Genomic DNA, 13,402 nt, shown 5'->3' with positions numbered 1-13,402 from the left:
GTTTCCCGACATGTCGTTTCAGTAAATTAAAGGGTGTTTCATGTTGTCGTTGCTGTGAACCTTCTTAATACCTTGGAAAATGCCGTTTAATACTTTTTAATAGCCTTAATTTTTGCTAAATTGATTTATCAACTTTTAATACTTTTTAAGACCCCGCGGACACCCTGATGGTGCATTTGAATTGTTAACTTAAACATTAGGAGCTCATGACATTTCTAATGACCAGAGTTGAGCTTGTTGTAAAGTACCGTAGTTCACTGCTGATCCCAACTATGAGTAATTGAAGGCCGTACGAACCAATCAGGACTAAGACTTTTTACGCTGTTTACAATAGGAACCGGAAGTCCTGAGACAACCTGGAAATGGAACAAAGGAGAAAATGGACGGGAAAGGGAAGGTAGACAAAAAGTCAAAGAAATTAGTGGTCTATCTGAAAGAAATCAAGCACACTCTTGGGGTTTGCTCTCCGGTTTTTGATAACAAACTGGCATCCGTCACTGTGTAGAAGAAATTGAAGTAGTTGTTTGTTACTGACCGTGTGGTGCTGGCTGCTGCGGGTGCGGGTGGTGATGGGCGTCTTCCCTCTGCTCCGGACCGGCCTCTCCACCACTGGGACTGGTTCTGGTTCAGGTTCTGGCACAGGTTCTGGTTCTGCTATCACTTCTGTTAGAACCCAGTAAATACACATAATGTTAAGGGACATCCAGGTGGGTTTATTTTTAACAATAGGGAGGGATGGATAGATAGATTAGATAGATACATACATCGTTTTGTCACAGCAGCATTTCGACATGTACAAGAATTACAACCTTCCAAAAAATGTAATATTATGATATATATAATATAGATTATATGCTTTGGAAAGTCGTTTTTTATATAAATGCAATGTTTATTAGCAGGCAATAAACATGACAACTCACTGCAATGATGGCTTACTAACACTCCACATATAATCTATCATTATGGTAAATCATGATTATATTGTAGTAAAGAACTTTAAAGTGAATACATATTGCAAATGTTTTTTAAACGTAAATCTAACATTGACTAGTGTATAAACCTTTAACCTGCCGTAGTGTGGAGCATATCATGAAAGGCGTCACATTGTTCTTACCATCCTCCTTGTCGCTGTACAGGTCTGAGTCCGAGTTGCCGTTGTGGTTCACTTGTGTCTCCGTGACGATGACCTCTGGCAGCGGTGGCTGTGCAGGACCCTCATCCAGAAGCTTCTGCAGCTTCCTCTCATACAGCTTACGGGTGGAGGCTGCGAGGACAAGCAGGAAGGAGGGACATTTCATTATTCTGTCTATGTCTTTAAAAGGCAGGGCAAGTTTATTTAAATAGTGCATTTTAAGGCAATTCAAAATCCTTTACAATAGACATTAAAAGCATGTAGAGATAATGCAATAGAAACACATTAGAAGCATGGAAGCATGCGTGCCAGAGACTATGAAACCAAAACCATAAAGAAATAAGTAAATACTTTTTAACAATACTGATATTACTAATAGCTAACAACAACAACAGCCATGATAGAAATATGATACACATTAAGATACGCTATAATATTTTCAGTACACTTTAGCCATGTTAAACTCCTCTCTCCATAAATTCAGCACACTTCTTTTGATGTTTACTTCATTGATTTTAAGCCACTACTACTTAGCACCCTCCTTCCCATGGTAGTGTTCATGTAAAACATCTGAAGGGAGTGCTAGGTAAATGTGACTGGAGCTTCTGTTAAAAAGAGAAAGTGAGCACAGGGGTGAGGATGACACTGATAGTTGGTGCTGTGCTTTATCAGCGATCTACCTTTCCTTTGTTTGTCAAGATTGTTATTAGTGACCAGGTTAATATTAATCCTGCTTTGATTTGTGATTTTAAGACGGTTACGTGATTTTCATGACTGTGTCTTGCTTGGTTAAACTAACTGACCAAGAAGTAATCACTCCTCGCAGCACTCACCCACAATCGGCCCCACGTTCACTCCGTGCTTCTGCAGCTCGTCCATCAGGCCGCCGTCAGTCAGCACAGTGACGTCCATCTCGTCCGGCAAAACCTTGTCTGTTTTCCTGGTGGCTTTCTGCGAGGGGGGGGGGGGCAAGAGAGCCGGTCGGTAAATCATACATTTTCCTGGTTGCTAAAAATACTACATTTCTAAAGAGCTTTCCCACACATTCATACAGGCAGAGGCTGCTGAGAAGGTGCCACCTGCTCAGGGAGACTCACACACATTCACACATCGCTGGCCATTGGGAGCAGTTTGAGTCTAGGGATCTTCTTGCCCAAGGATACATCGACATGTTGCCTGCACGAGCTGGTGATCGAACCACCGACCTTCCCGTGGGAGGACAACCATCTACCTCCAACTGTAGGGACTGCTATGGATTTATTTTTGTCCCTAGGCAATATGATCAGTAACGACAACAGAAGAGCGGACAGACAGCATGTGGGCTGTTTGTGAACCGCCAACCAAGTTGACACAATGTTAACGAGTGACACTCTGTTGGTTATAGCATTAACTTTTCTCATCGGAATGGATGGTTCTTTTTTCAGGTATTGAGTGGGAAGGTTCAAATCTAAAAAGGTTCAAATAGACTCTGTCCCAACATGCACACCTGTTCACCTTAAAACATTCTCCCGTGAACCAATGCCTTTGTTCTCAATTTGCTCAGAAGAAAGCCCTTTGACAGACAGTTAGCCGAACAGGTTTACCATTTGGCTAAATGACCGTTCGCTAAGCCTCTTGAATACAGACTCGCCAATCATAGCGCAACATCGGACAGAGAACTTGACGTAGTTTAGCGAAGGGGCGGGGCTTAACAAAGGGTCAACTAAACGCATTGTTGCTTTGAATGTAGATGATGTAGATAAATGGATGCCTGTATTTAAGTGCAGGAAAAGAATGTAGATGGACTCAACATTTAAAAGCTAATGCTGCCTAATTTCCTCACATGATTTAGAAGACAGGCTTAAACTTTGGGAGTTTTCTTCAATAACATAAGGGGGGGAAAACAAAGCAGCATTTCTAGGCAGATGGAGCAGGCACATCTTGTTCTGAAGTCGCCTCTCATACACCAGCCTACAGGAAATTACTCTGTTTGAAACCAGCTGCCTCTGAAATGAAGCCATGTGCCTCATTCTTATCTCACATCTGCAGGAGGCTGAGATTTTGAGTAAACAGATATGCATGCAGAAGATGTTTTGCCTAAAACTGATGTGAGAAGATACTCATGCGGGCATGATTTGAACCTTTTTTCAAAAGAATCAAATGTCCTTAAGAAAAAGGTGTGTGCAGAGTGTATAAAGTTATGCTTTGGTCGGGGTACAGTCCCTTATATAATCCAAAGTTGGCACGGACATGGTTTGGACACGGACATGGTTTGGTGAATAACAGACCTGTCCTGTTGCTGTTCAAGGCAACGTGTGAAAATGTAAAGGTTTAACAAAAACAAGTAAAGACTGCCCTTTTCGATTCCTGGACTTAAAGTTGTGGTTTATTAAAAAATAACCATTTGAATTTGGAATTGGAAAACGGGCAAGAACTATCACAAAATTCCTTGCAGCAGTTCATTGTCAACTTGAGGAAATAACGCATTCAAAGCAGAGTACGTAATTAAAAAAGCCTAAAATAACGCCTAAAGGCTTTAAACTAATTAGAGGCAAGACACAATCTGCCGTTTCACATCTATACGCTTAAACACACTGCAATATGTCTTAGTTCAGTAAATAATTCAGTAAAAATTGAAGGATTTTACTTGGAAGCAGCGACAGGAAGAGGTATGTCTTTACAAGGAGAATACCTCCAGATGCTTTACGATGTTCACCCACAAACTGGAGACTGAAGAATGTGATGTTCTCACTTCACTTCCTTCAGGGTTGTGGCGTCACGTTGACATTCCCCTGAACCAGGTCTACATATATGGACATTACAGTCCTTATCTTGTGTCTTTAAATAGCACTTACAATTGTAAAGATAAAATCCTTACTCCATCTGTTTTGTTTTTTTCAAACGAACATCATATTTGCATTTGATGTAAGAGAATCCTAAATAAATAATTTTGCCAACTAAAAAATCTTAACTCTTGCAATATAAGTTATATCCTAAATACTCTTCAGTGCTGCTACATACGGTTGATGTTAGCTGTTCTTGCTGCAGTCTAGTTTCTACTTCAGTAAATAGGGGACAACAGCAAAGACAAATGGTGACATAGCAATCTGATAACAAAACTCATTTGCAGTGATTCCAAAAGACCACTGGTGCTCTTTGATGTAAATCAGCTGATCAAAGTTGATGAAGCTAGACACCGAAACCTAAACTACTCATTGTAATTCTTACTGTGACCATAAAAAAACCCACTCTAAAAGTGACTTGGAATCAACATCTGGGCCTGCAGCGACTCTACAACCGATTCATATGGCAGCAAATCAACGGAAAATGTGAGGAATGCAAAGATGATACGCTCAACTTCAGTGACGAGAGGCTGCCGTGAGGTGTTCACAACATGCAATAAAGGTGGGAGACAGAGAGAGGCTGTCTCACCCCGGGTCTCAGTGGGCCCTCGGCAGCGTTTAGTCTGGAGGTGAGCCAGGCTGTTTCATAATAACATCAGTCTGAGCTGAGAGCGGGAGGAGGGGGGAAAGCCTCCGTGATCCCTCCTCTGCAGACCACACCCTGGCCTTTAATGGCATTACTAAACCTTGAGCTCACAGTTTGGCCCGAGGAGTAAACTCACAACCGACAAACAGCGTCAAACTTTCCTTTACTACTCCTCATTCAAGCCTGGATGGAGTAGTTTGAGGGTGAGACATGCCAGGACCGGTGGCTGCATGATGCAACACACTGCTTGGCTGAATAACAGTGGAGTAAGTGTGGTGAGCCTTTGCTCAGATTAACCACAACTCTTTGAATTGCTGGTGTCACACTTTTCCTCTAAATCTCACTATTACAGACAAGCGTAAAAACGGAAGAAACAAAATGCACGTGAAGCCATGTTGAAAATCCTCCTCGACTTCGGTAAACTATTTGAAAAATGTCAGGAATTCATTTTTGAGCTGCAGGGCCAACCTCCAAAGGCAGCTCGTACCTGCAGCCTGTAATCACTCAGACATGTGAACACTGGGCTTCATTACATAAACGTCAACCACGCTACCCTACAAAACAAACACCCGAGACATTACACACGTGCCGTAGCTTTTTTAACACGCCCCCGCTACACACACACACACACACATTCCACTTTCCTAAGAAAAGTATTTCCTGAATGAAGAGGCCATAAAGATATCAGTACCAGCTGCTGGTAAACTGTCTCTTGCTCTGCCATTTAAAGCTCCAATGGAAAGGCCATTATTTGAAAAAAGAAAAAAAGAAATAACCTCATCACCCTAACGTCATACACTGTTTGTTTACATGTATTGAGTTAGCAGAAAGTCTTCCAAACACACAACTAACAAATCTCCAAGAGGGCACCGCGTCCTAGCATTCCTCTTTGACACAGTTTGTTCATTATCTCATATCAAACTCAACTCAAAGATCTAAACACACACACACGTTGATGTGACTCATCTGGCGTGCGATACAAAGCAATAAACAACTTCCCCTCTCCTCATTTCCATGTATTCAACTTCATAACGTGAGTTCAGTCAAAACACATGAATCTTCTCTGCTGATCGACTCAAATACCTGAACTACAAGCAGCAGGGAAAAACAAACACAGAAACTCCGTCACCTCCCACATGTCATTTCTCACAGTCAAGTCTTTTCTTCTGCTCACACCCATCATTCATTCATCGTGTACGGTACGGACTACCCCCCCAAAACAAGCTCAGACTGGACACCTCCTGCTGCACACCTGTCGTACTACTACACATCCAAGAATTCAAAACAGAGCAGGAAATATACAATGTGCAGTACTCTCTACAGCGTGCAACAACAACAATGTTGTCCAATCAAAAATAAATTCACAGAGAAGCACATATAGTGCAACTAAAGCCAAAATAATAATAAAAAAATAAATAAAGATAAAAAAAGTGAATAGGTGAAGTAAAATGTGATTAAAGGTATGTACAATTATGACAATTAAATCAAATATGAGTGTAAAATGAGAAGAAAAAATTAAAAATAAACAAAATTAGGATTTGTGTTTATAAAAAGTTGACAAACATGCACATCAACATTAAGTGTGAAATTGTAAGGATTTGTTTTTATCATATTTGTGTTTTTTCCCATCTATAGTATACTAATTGTATTAAAATACTCGGGTACATGTCTGGAATATTTGCTGCATCGATACAATCAGTCTCCTGTTTGAAGGCTCTGAAGTATGCAGCAGTCGCTGGCTGGAGCGGGATTATTACATGTTAATCATAGTTATTAACAGACGAATGCTGAGAAACTGAGACCCTTCTCACTGGTACAACAACTTAAGCTTGATAGCTATAATGCAATCTCAAGACTTTAAAACCAATTGATTTTCAACACAACAGTATTAGCTTCTTTATCTGTAACAGTTTCTGGGCGGGATTGTGTTTCATGTAACATCAGGTAAAGCTGAGACTTTATTTGTCCACTCGGACTTTTAAAAAACACATGCTGATGAATGTATTATGTCAAAGACAATGAATGAACCCAGTCTGCACTTCAGATAACTGATACAAGTGATACCAACCAGTTCTAGATCAGCAGATCAATCTAAGGTTTCTGTTGTTTTGTTGTGACCAACAACAGAAAGGCACTCCTCTTCTACCTAGGCTGGAAAGCTTTTTGGGTGTAGGTCGTGCAAACTGAAGCATGTGAATCTGTTTAGGGTTGGCCCCTGATTAGAGCTATGAATGGCCAAACTGGGATACAAAGGCGGTCTCAATATATAGAAAAACAGTTTCACAGTTACATTTCCAAATGTTTTTCAGGACATAATTAATAATACCAACTGCATCTATGTTTCTAACCTAGGCTGTGTTATAGATGGCAAAACAAGGACATTTTTTTGGGGTGGGGACTCATGGCAAATAGTGCTATGGATGAATGGAGTCTGAGGTCCAAGCCTATTTACATTTTATACTGAGTATTATAATAAGAATAGTAGATGTTATTTAGTTAAAGGGTTACTTCATTACGATAAGACATGATGTATCTTCAAACTTTTGATGGCCATTTGTTTTGGACTAGTTTTAGACGTGTAGGCTAATTTAGAATCACAACGTTGTCAGTGGTTGATAGGCCTACATGGTTAGTTGCAGCTGTGATATGGTATATTTATATATTTTATATCTGCACTGTAAATTATATATTATATAGATATAACTAAGTGCAAAGCAACTTAGCCATACTTTTGAGTCAAGTTGGCAAAACTTGTACCACGCTGCATCCTCGTGCTCTGAGTTTTTGCAGCGTTTATTTATTGAAATTACGTTAAATGCGTATGATTTGGTGAACTTACTCTGCCGGAGGAGCGACTTCTGCTGGAGACTACGGGCGGAGGCAGATCCTCGTCGCTGGAGAAGACGTCCACAGACGTGGTGACATGTTTCTTGTTGTTAGCGGTAATGTGCTTCAGATAAAGCTGCACATACACGTCCTTGGTCGGGTTGCCATTCGGGAGCTCCACGTCGTGGGCCGCAAGCTCGGTTTTCAGCTTTTCCTTTGTGAGCACGGACGGGTCGTCCAGGTACTCCGACATGTCTGCGTGCAGCTGCAGGGATTGAGGTTCCTTAGCCTGGGTAAGTTAGCTAGCTAACACCGAGGGGGAAAGTGGGGAAAACGGAGAGGAGTTGTACTTCTGAGAGGCGCACAGCTAACCAGCGCCGCTTACTGGTTTTAATTAGAAGGAGGTAAGAAGCATGTGTCGAAGTAAGAAATAAAAAATTAACGAAAAACAAAATGAATGTGTAGTTCCCCACGCTTCCTCCTCCACTCAGAAGAATGAAGAACTGAAACTGGCTATTACAGAGTTAAAGGCTTTTGGTAAAAGAATAGCTGCTACTCATGGAGACGACACAGGCCGGAAGTGACTGCCTGAAAGACCGGCTCCTATTGGTCAGACGCTGTTAGAAAGTGCTCCCTCATTGGCGGGACACACATGCAACTATTGAAAATGAATATCACGTCACGAGTTTGTGACCCGCCTTTCACTCACCTTGTTTTAACAGCACGTTGATAGAGTGACTTATAAAGACATTTGATAATACTTCGTTTTTCCTTTATGTTGACAGTTTGTATTTGCTTGATTGAACGATGTAATGATAACGGGATCTTATTCATCCGCATTTTGCACAGGTAAAATAAAGAACAATTAAAAACACCAAAACCTGTTTGATCTCTGTGCATTACTTAAAAATAAAATTGTAATGCGTTTGTTTATTTTTCACAAAACATAAATGAAGAAGTCAGAAGCCAAAATGAAAAAAAAACAGTGACAGTTCTTTCTTTTTTTTTCTTTGTCACAAAACAATATTTTCTTTTATTTGACACATACTTAACCAGTACAGTACAAAAGCAGCGGATACTCAAAGCAGTGTTTTTGAAGAAATGAAAACAACTTACTCTCGCACAAACTGTGCAACTACCTAGAGAACTGAAAACAAATGCCTTAGTCCAGCTCATTACATATCTTAACTTTGAAACCAAATGGGGGTTGGACGTTGGGGTTCAAGGCTTAATGGAAGATAAAATAAATGTAAGCAGCGAGACAGATCTGGGCTAATCAGAGAGAAAGCAGGCAGCGATGAGCCGATACTCACAGCTCTACTGCTTTACTCTCCAGCCCATACTGTCCATATGACTGCATAAAATCGTGTTTGTCAGTTTAATTGTGGGTGAGTCTATGACAGACAGGCAGTCTTTATATCCACATCAGTTCCTGGTGAATGGAGATGCTCTGGACTCGGCTCCTTGCTGGGGCTGGATAGAAAGCTGGAACACACCTCCGCTTGTTTTTTCTTTTCTCTTCTCATCCCGTTTCCAAACAGCACTGTTTTCTCCTCAGGCTTTGATCTCAGGGGGGGTAGTGTACAGCGGCTCAGAGTTCTCTGACCCCAGTTCCTCTGAGGAGTAGGGCAAGGCAGAAAAAAAGAGTTAGAAAAAGGTGTGGAATATAGAAAGTATGGGTGTTTAGAAAGGAGGGATGTTCGGTCAGACTGTCAAAACCTGATTTGTCTGTCTTTTGATCACAGCCAGGGTCCCTCTACTGCTTCAATAAGGAACACTACTTATTAAGTCTGTCTATGGCAAGTTCCGAAACTTCATGGAAGTTCAACTTTAATTCTCTATAACTAACATTATCCAAATGTTTTCTCCTTTATGAAAGAACATTGACAAATCTCACCATGACATACATAGGTGATTGAGATTCTAACTTAAGTTGACTTTGTGTCCCCACACAAAAGGATGACATTAGAGATGCTCTGTTTTAAAAAAAGGCAGCATTTTGTGGCAAATTGAGGATCTGCACATACAGAGACCTCACACTGGCTTCAGCATTTAGCCTTGCTAAATATATATGTTTGAGCTAAATGTCAGCTGATGCCACGGTTGGAATATTACCAGGTAGGACACACTTCCACAGGCCATAGGTTTTCCCCACAGCTGTCTGCCACAGTCGTAGCGTGCCATCCTCAGATCCGCTGGCGTACAGCTCACCATCTGGACTGAAGCGTACACAGTGCACTGGACCAAAATGACCCTTATAGGACTCTACAGGCAAAGAGAAAACAAGGACACATTTGTAAATATTTTGTCATGGTTTCTCCCTACTACTAAAATAGGAAACCACTCAACATTTAGACATCCTCTTTACCTATATGTCTGATATGAGGATCATTCACAGTAAAACATTTGAAGTACCTTTGACTTTACACAATATAGTGCATGCGTAAAAAAAGGTTTACAGTGTCTCTAAAATTTGAAAAATGTCTCTCCTGTCCTCACCCAGCTCTTCCTTGGTGCCGTAGTCAAATTTGTAGAGCTTGAAGTCCTCTCCACCGGCAACAAAGAAGTCTTTATCTGGGTGGAGGGAGGCGGAGTTGATGGGAGCCGGGGCGTCAACTGTCTTGATCAGGTCGAGACTGGAAAATAATGAAAATGACTATAGCTGTACTGGCTTAATGTCACTGTGTGTAGAAGCTAAATGTCTACACCATCAACATATTTGTTTACCCAGGCTTTTAGATGTAGTCACTTACCTTAGAGCGTTGTAGAAACCGATTGTCTTTCCATATGTGATCACAAGAATCTCTCCATCAGCCAAATACTCCATGCTGCTCACTGCTGTGTCGAACTTCAACTGTTTCACCTCCTCCATGGAGCTCCTGTCCCACAGCCTGGACACAAGGTCAAAACACAGATAAGGTCTCTGCTGCGTTCAGTGTCAAAATTGAGGTAACTTGTGAGGAAGTCGAGCAGTCACAGTCAGGATGTGGAATTGGAGTTTGACACTTAGATGTGGTCATTGACACGCAAAATAGTACCTTATGGTTTTGTCATCGGCTGCTGAGAGGATCTGCTTGTCGTTGTTACACCACAAGGCTTTTTTTATGGCTGAGGTGTGACCTGCAATCTCTTGAGGGGCTAAAAAGGACAAAAACATTTAACAGTTAACTACATTAGAAGAAAAAATAAACAACAGTCATCTCTCCTTTTTATAATTCAAAGAGGAGGCAAAAGTGATGCATTGATAAGGGCTGAATCTACAGCAAATGATGAAGACACCCAAAAGGGAGACACTTTTTAAACTCGATCAAATAAAAATCCTATTTGTTTAGACATGGATCTGTGCATAAGCAAGTCTCCTCTTTGATTACATTGGCTTACCTGCTTCAGGGTTGATAAGATCGTAGAGGCGCAGAAGCTTGTCGTTTCCTCCAGTCAGCAAACAGGTGCTGTCCTGATAGCAGAGGCACAGGTATATTGAGACAGAAATATGACAATAAATATTAAAAAAATGCACACATAACAGAATACAAGACATGTGCAGAAATAATTAATTTCACTGACCTTAGTAAAGTTGACGGTTTTGACGATGTGTTTGTGTGCCAGTGTGAGGACCTCGTCTCCACTTACTGCATCCCACACCTTTCTGAAAAGCACAGAACACACATTTTCATTGATAACGATTCATGTAGCTGCAGGATTATTGTTTATTTTTCATGTAATGTGTTTGAAAGCAGGGTTTTTCCCCCAGTGATTTAAAAAAGCAAATACAAAAGGATATGAGACAGGGTGTATCATGTCCATTGCAGGTTTATTAATAAGCATGATCAGTACCACTTTACCAGTTCTTTTTTGGAAGTTGTTAGACAAAGATGTTTCTTAAGTTATAAGACTTGATTGTTTTAGACATATTGCTTCCAGTCTGGACCCTCACTCACGCTGTGAAGTCAGCCGCCGCGGTGGCAGCCTTGGTGGCGTCTGTGTTCAGAGTGGCTCCCCAGACAGCACCTTTGTGACCCAGAAACGTTCCTATCCAGTCCCCTGTGTCTCCATGGCGCATCATGGGCTTGCCATCTGACGAAAGAGAGTAGGGAGGATTGATACAATGGTTAGATATGTGTGTCAACAGGTGTTTATAAGACAGAATGCCTCACTATGGCAACAACTGATGGAGCACTGTAACGGCAATTTGTGTTTGAAATGATATTCATTCAAGGTTTTAAATTGACCAATTAAATATAATTAATAATCATGGTTTAACTGTGAACAGAGAGGGTAGAAAGCGAAGCTAGCCTTAGTATTCATGTATGTATTGACACCACTTCGAGTATCTACGTTAACCGTTAAGACATGTTTGTAAAAAGCGTATTTGCCAAACGTTATTGTCAATCCGTTGCTCTCACCCTTGCAGGCGCTGATTAGGAAGTAGCCATATGGAGTGATTCCACTAAAGGCTAGGTCCACCACAGGTCGGGTGTGACCGGAGCAGGTGAGGGGAGTCTGTCTCATCGCCATGGTCCTCCAGCTGGCTGGGAGACTGTTCGCACTGAGAAGGAGACGCTCGGACGCTAGTGGGTAGCTGGCTAGCTAGCTGGTTAGACCTAGCAGGCTGAGGATGACAAGACAGCAAGCTAGCTAGCAACTGTTTTAGTGAGTAATATCCGTTGGTCAACAGTTGGCTGCCGGTTGGACTATGAATGAGTGAGAATTAAATGTTCATTAAACGAAACGGCGGGTCTCCCTCCCAGCAAAGGAAAGGCTATCGTGCTAATAGCTACAACATTGCAACTAACTAGCAACGTGCAACGCGGAGTAGCTGTAGCAGAGATCATATAGCCGGTTCCGCCAGACACAACAAACATATTATTTCCGGTGTGATGTTTTTCACAATAAAAGCACCCATATTGAAACAGACTAAAAGTGGAAAAACATTGTTAGATAGCAAATAAATTAGATAAAAGCCACATGAATAAACAAGAAAAAAATATATAATAACCATTACGTTTTTTCTTAATAATTTTAAAAATGTGAAAAAATGTGTATTACTTTTATTCTGAAGGCTGGACAACGTCTTCTCCTTGCCCTTTATGGCAGGAGAAACGCATCTGCGGCGTGTTGCTGCCCCCTGCAGGAAGACAAATGAATGTTCTTTACATTGTTAAATTGCAGACATTTATACCATAAAAAAGTGTTTATCCTCAGAGTTATGTCTTATTCTCCTTTATTTTAATGAACCATATGTTAGCTGTAAGATTAACCACATTTTCAGATACCATTTTTTGCCAGGACAGGATTATACAGTCATCCTGTTGTAAAATAATGTTTTGAAAAATATATCATGACAATGATAATTGCATTGTAGAGATATACATGTCTATTACCCTACTGCTGTATAGTGATATTCATGTAATATTACATGAAACAAGGGCAAACCTCTCTTTTTCTCTGTTTGAATGCACAACTTATATGGAATTTCATTATTTATCTTAATTTTTTGTATCTACCCAGAGTCTTTTATAAGTATAATATAAATGTTTATGTATATAACGTATATGTAAGTTTAATAATATTGAGTAAAAATAGTTTATACTTAAGCAAAATAATACAGTATTGATGTATATCTGAAACAAACCAAAATTACAAACAAAACAGGGATGCCGGACTTCGTATTAGAACTAAAATTAAAAAAGATACACTGCTGTTTATATTGTATTTAGGGCGATAGATTATTGTCTTGGTTTTGCTAATGGGGTTCTATAAATGAACAAATAACATAACAACATTCTGCTTTTTTCTGCTCATATTGAAATTATATTTCATTTATTAGAATGTACCTTTATGGCTACAATATATTTTTGCCAGATAGAAACAACAGTAACTCAAGTTAAAACATTTGAATATAAATAAAATATACAAGTCTTAAATCAATATAACATATAGCTTATCCCACGTGTTACTATAATTTAAAAACCCAGC

General features: G+C 40.3%; 2 protein-coding genes across 3 annotated transcripts in view; both read right to left on the bottom strand.

Annotated features, from left to right (window-relative positions):
• LOC104948541 (lamina-associated polypeptide 2, isoforms beta/gamma-like) overlaps positions 1 to 8,012 on the bottom strand; it is a 15,344-nt gene extending 7,332 nt beyond the window's left edge. Inside the window, exons 1-4 of one of the 2 annotated variants that reach the window (XM_010774745.1) lie at positions 7,440 to 8,012; positions 1,966 to 2,083; positions 1,115 to 1,264; positions 536 to 663 (exon numbers count right to left, since the gene is read on the bottom strand). In XM_010774745.1, coding sequence (XP_010773047.1) covers positions 536 to 663; positions 1,115 to 1,264; positions 1,966 to 2,083; positions 7,440 to 7,679 — 636 coding nt within the window. In that variant the 5' untranslated portion in view covers positions 7,680 to 8,012. The remainder of the gene's footprint in view (positions 1 to 535; positions 664 to 1,114; positions 1,265 to 1,965; positions 2,084 to 7,439) is intronic. The other variant, XM_010774751.1, reaches the window with a different exon arrangement.
• Positions 8,013 to 8,398: 386 nt separating this feature from the next.
• Positions 8,399 to 12,274, bottom strand: strap (serine/threonine kinase receptor associated protein). Its single transcript, XM_010774736.1, has 9 exons — positions 11,830 to 12,274; positions 11,365 to 11,500; positions 10,991 to 11,072; positions 10,808 to 10,880; positions 10,465 to 10,564; positions 10,180 to 10,317; positions 9,926 to 10,062; positions 9,542 to 9,691; positions 8,399 to 9,042 (listed from the first exon to the last, which is right to left on the bottom strand). The coding sequence occupies exons 1-9, from the start codon at positions 11,939 to 11,941 to the stop codon at positions 8,981 to 8,983; spliced, it is 990 nt and encodes a 329-aa protein (XP_010773038.1). The 5' UTR covers positions 11,942 to 12,274; the 3' UTR covers positions 8,399 to 8,980.
• Between the last annotated feature and the right edge of the window lie 1,128 nt (positions 12,275 to 13,402).

This window comes from Notothenia coriiceps, unplaced genomic scaffold (assembly GCF_000735185.1).
Source record: "Notothenia coriiceps isolate Sejong01 unplaced genomic scaffold, NC01 NC01_scaffold00000339, whole genome shotgun sequence".
Classification (NCBI taxonomy): Eukaryota; Metazoa; Chordata; class Actinopteri; order Perciformes; family Nototheniidae; genus Notothenia; species Notothenia coriiceps.
Note: the sequence above shows the minus strand (reverse complement) of the source record. Positions and strands in the feature narration are given on the sequence as shown.

Coding starts and splice junctions, on each gene's coding strand:
- strap (XM_010774736.1), bottom strand. CDS start 11,941: ATGGCGATGAGACAGACTCCCCTCACCTGCTCCGGTCACACCCGACCT. Junction 10,318..10,464: donor GCCGATGACAAAACCATAAG/GTACTATTTTGC, acceptor CCTTGTGTCCAG/GCTGTGGGACAGGAGCTCCA. Junction 10,063..10,179: donor GGTTTCTACAACGCTCTAAG/GTAAGTGACTAC, acceptor ATTATTTTCCAG/TCTCGACCTGATCAAGACAG.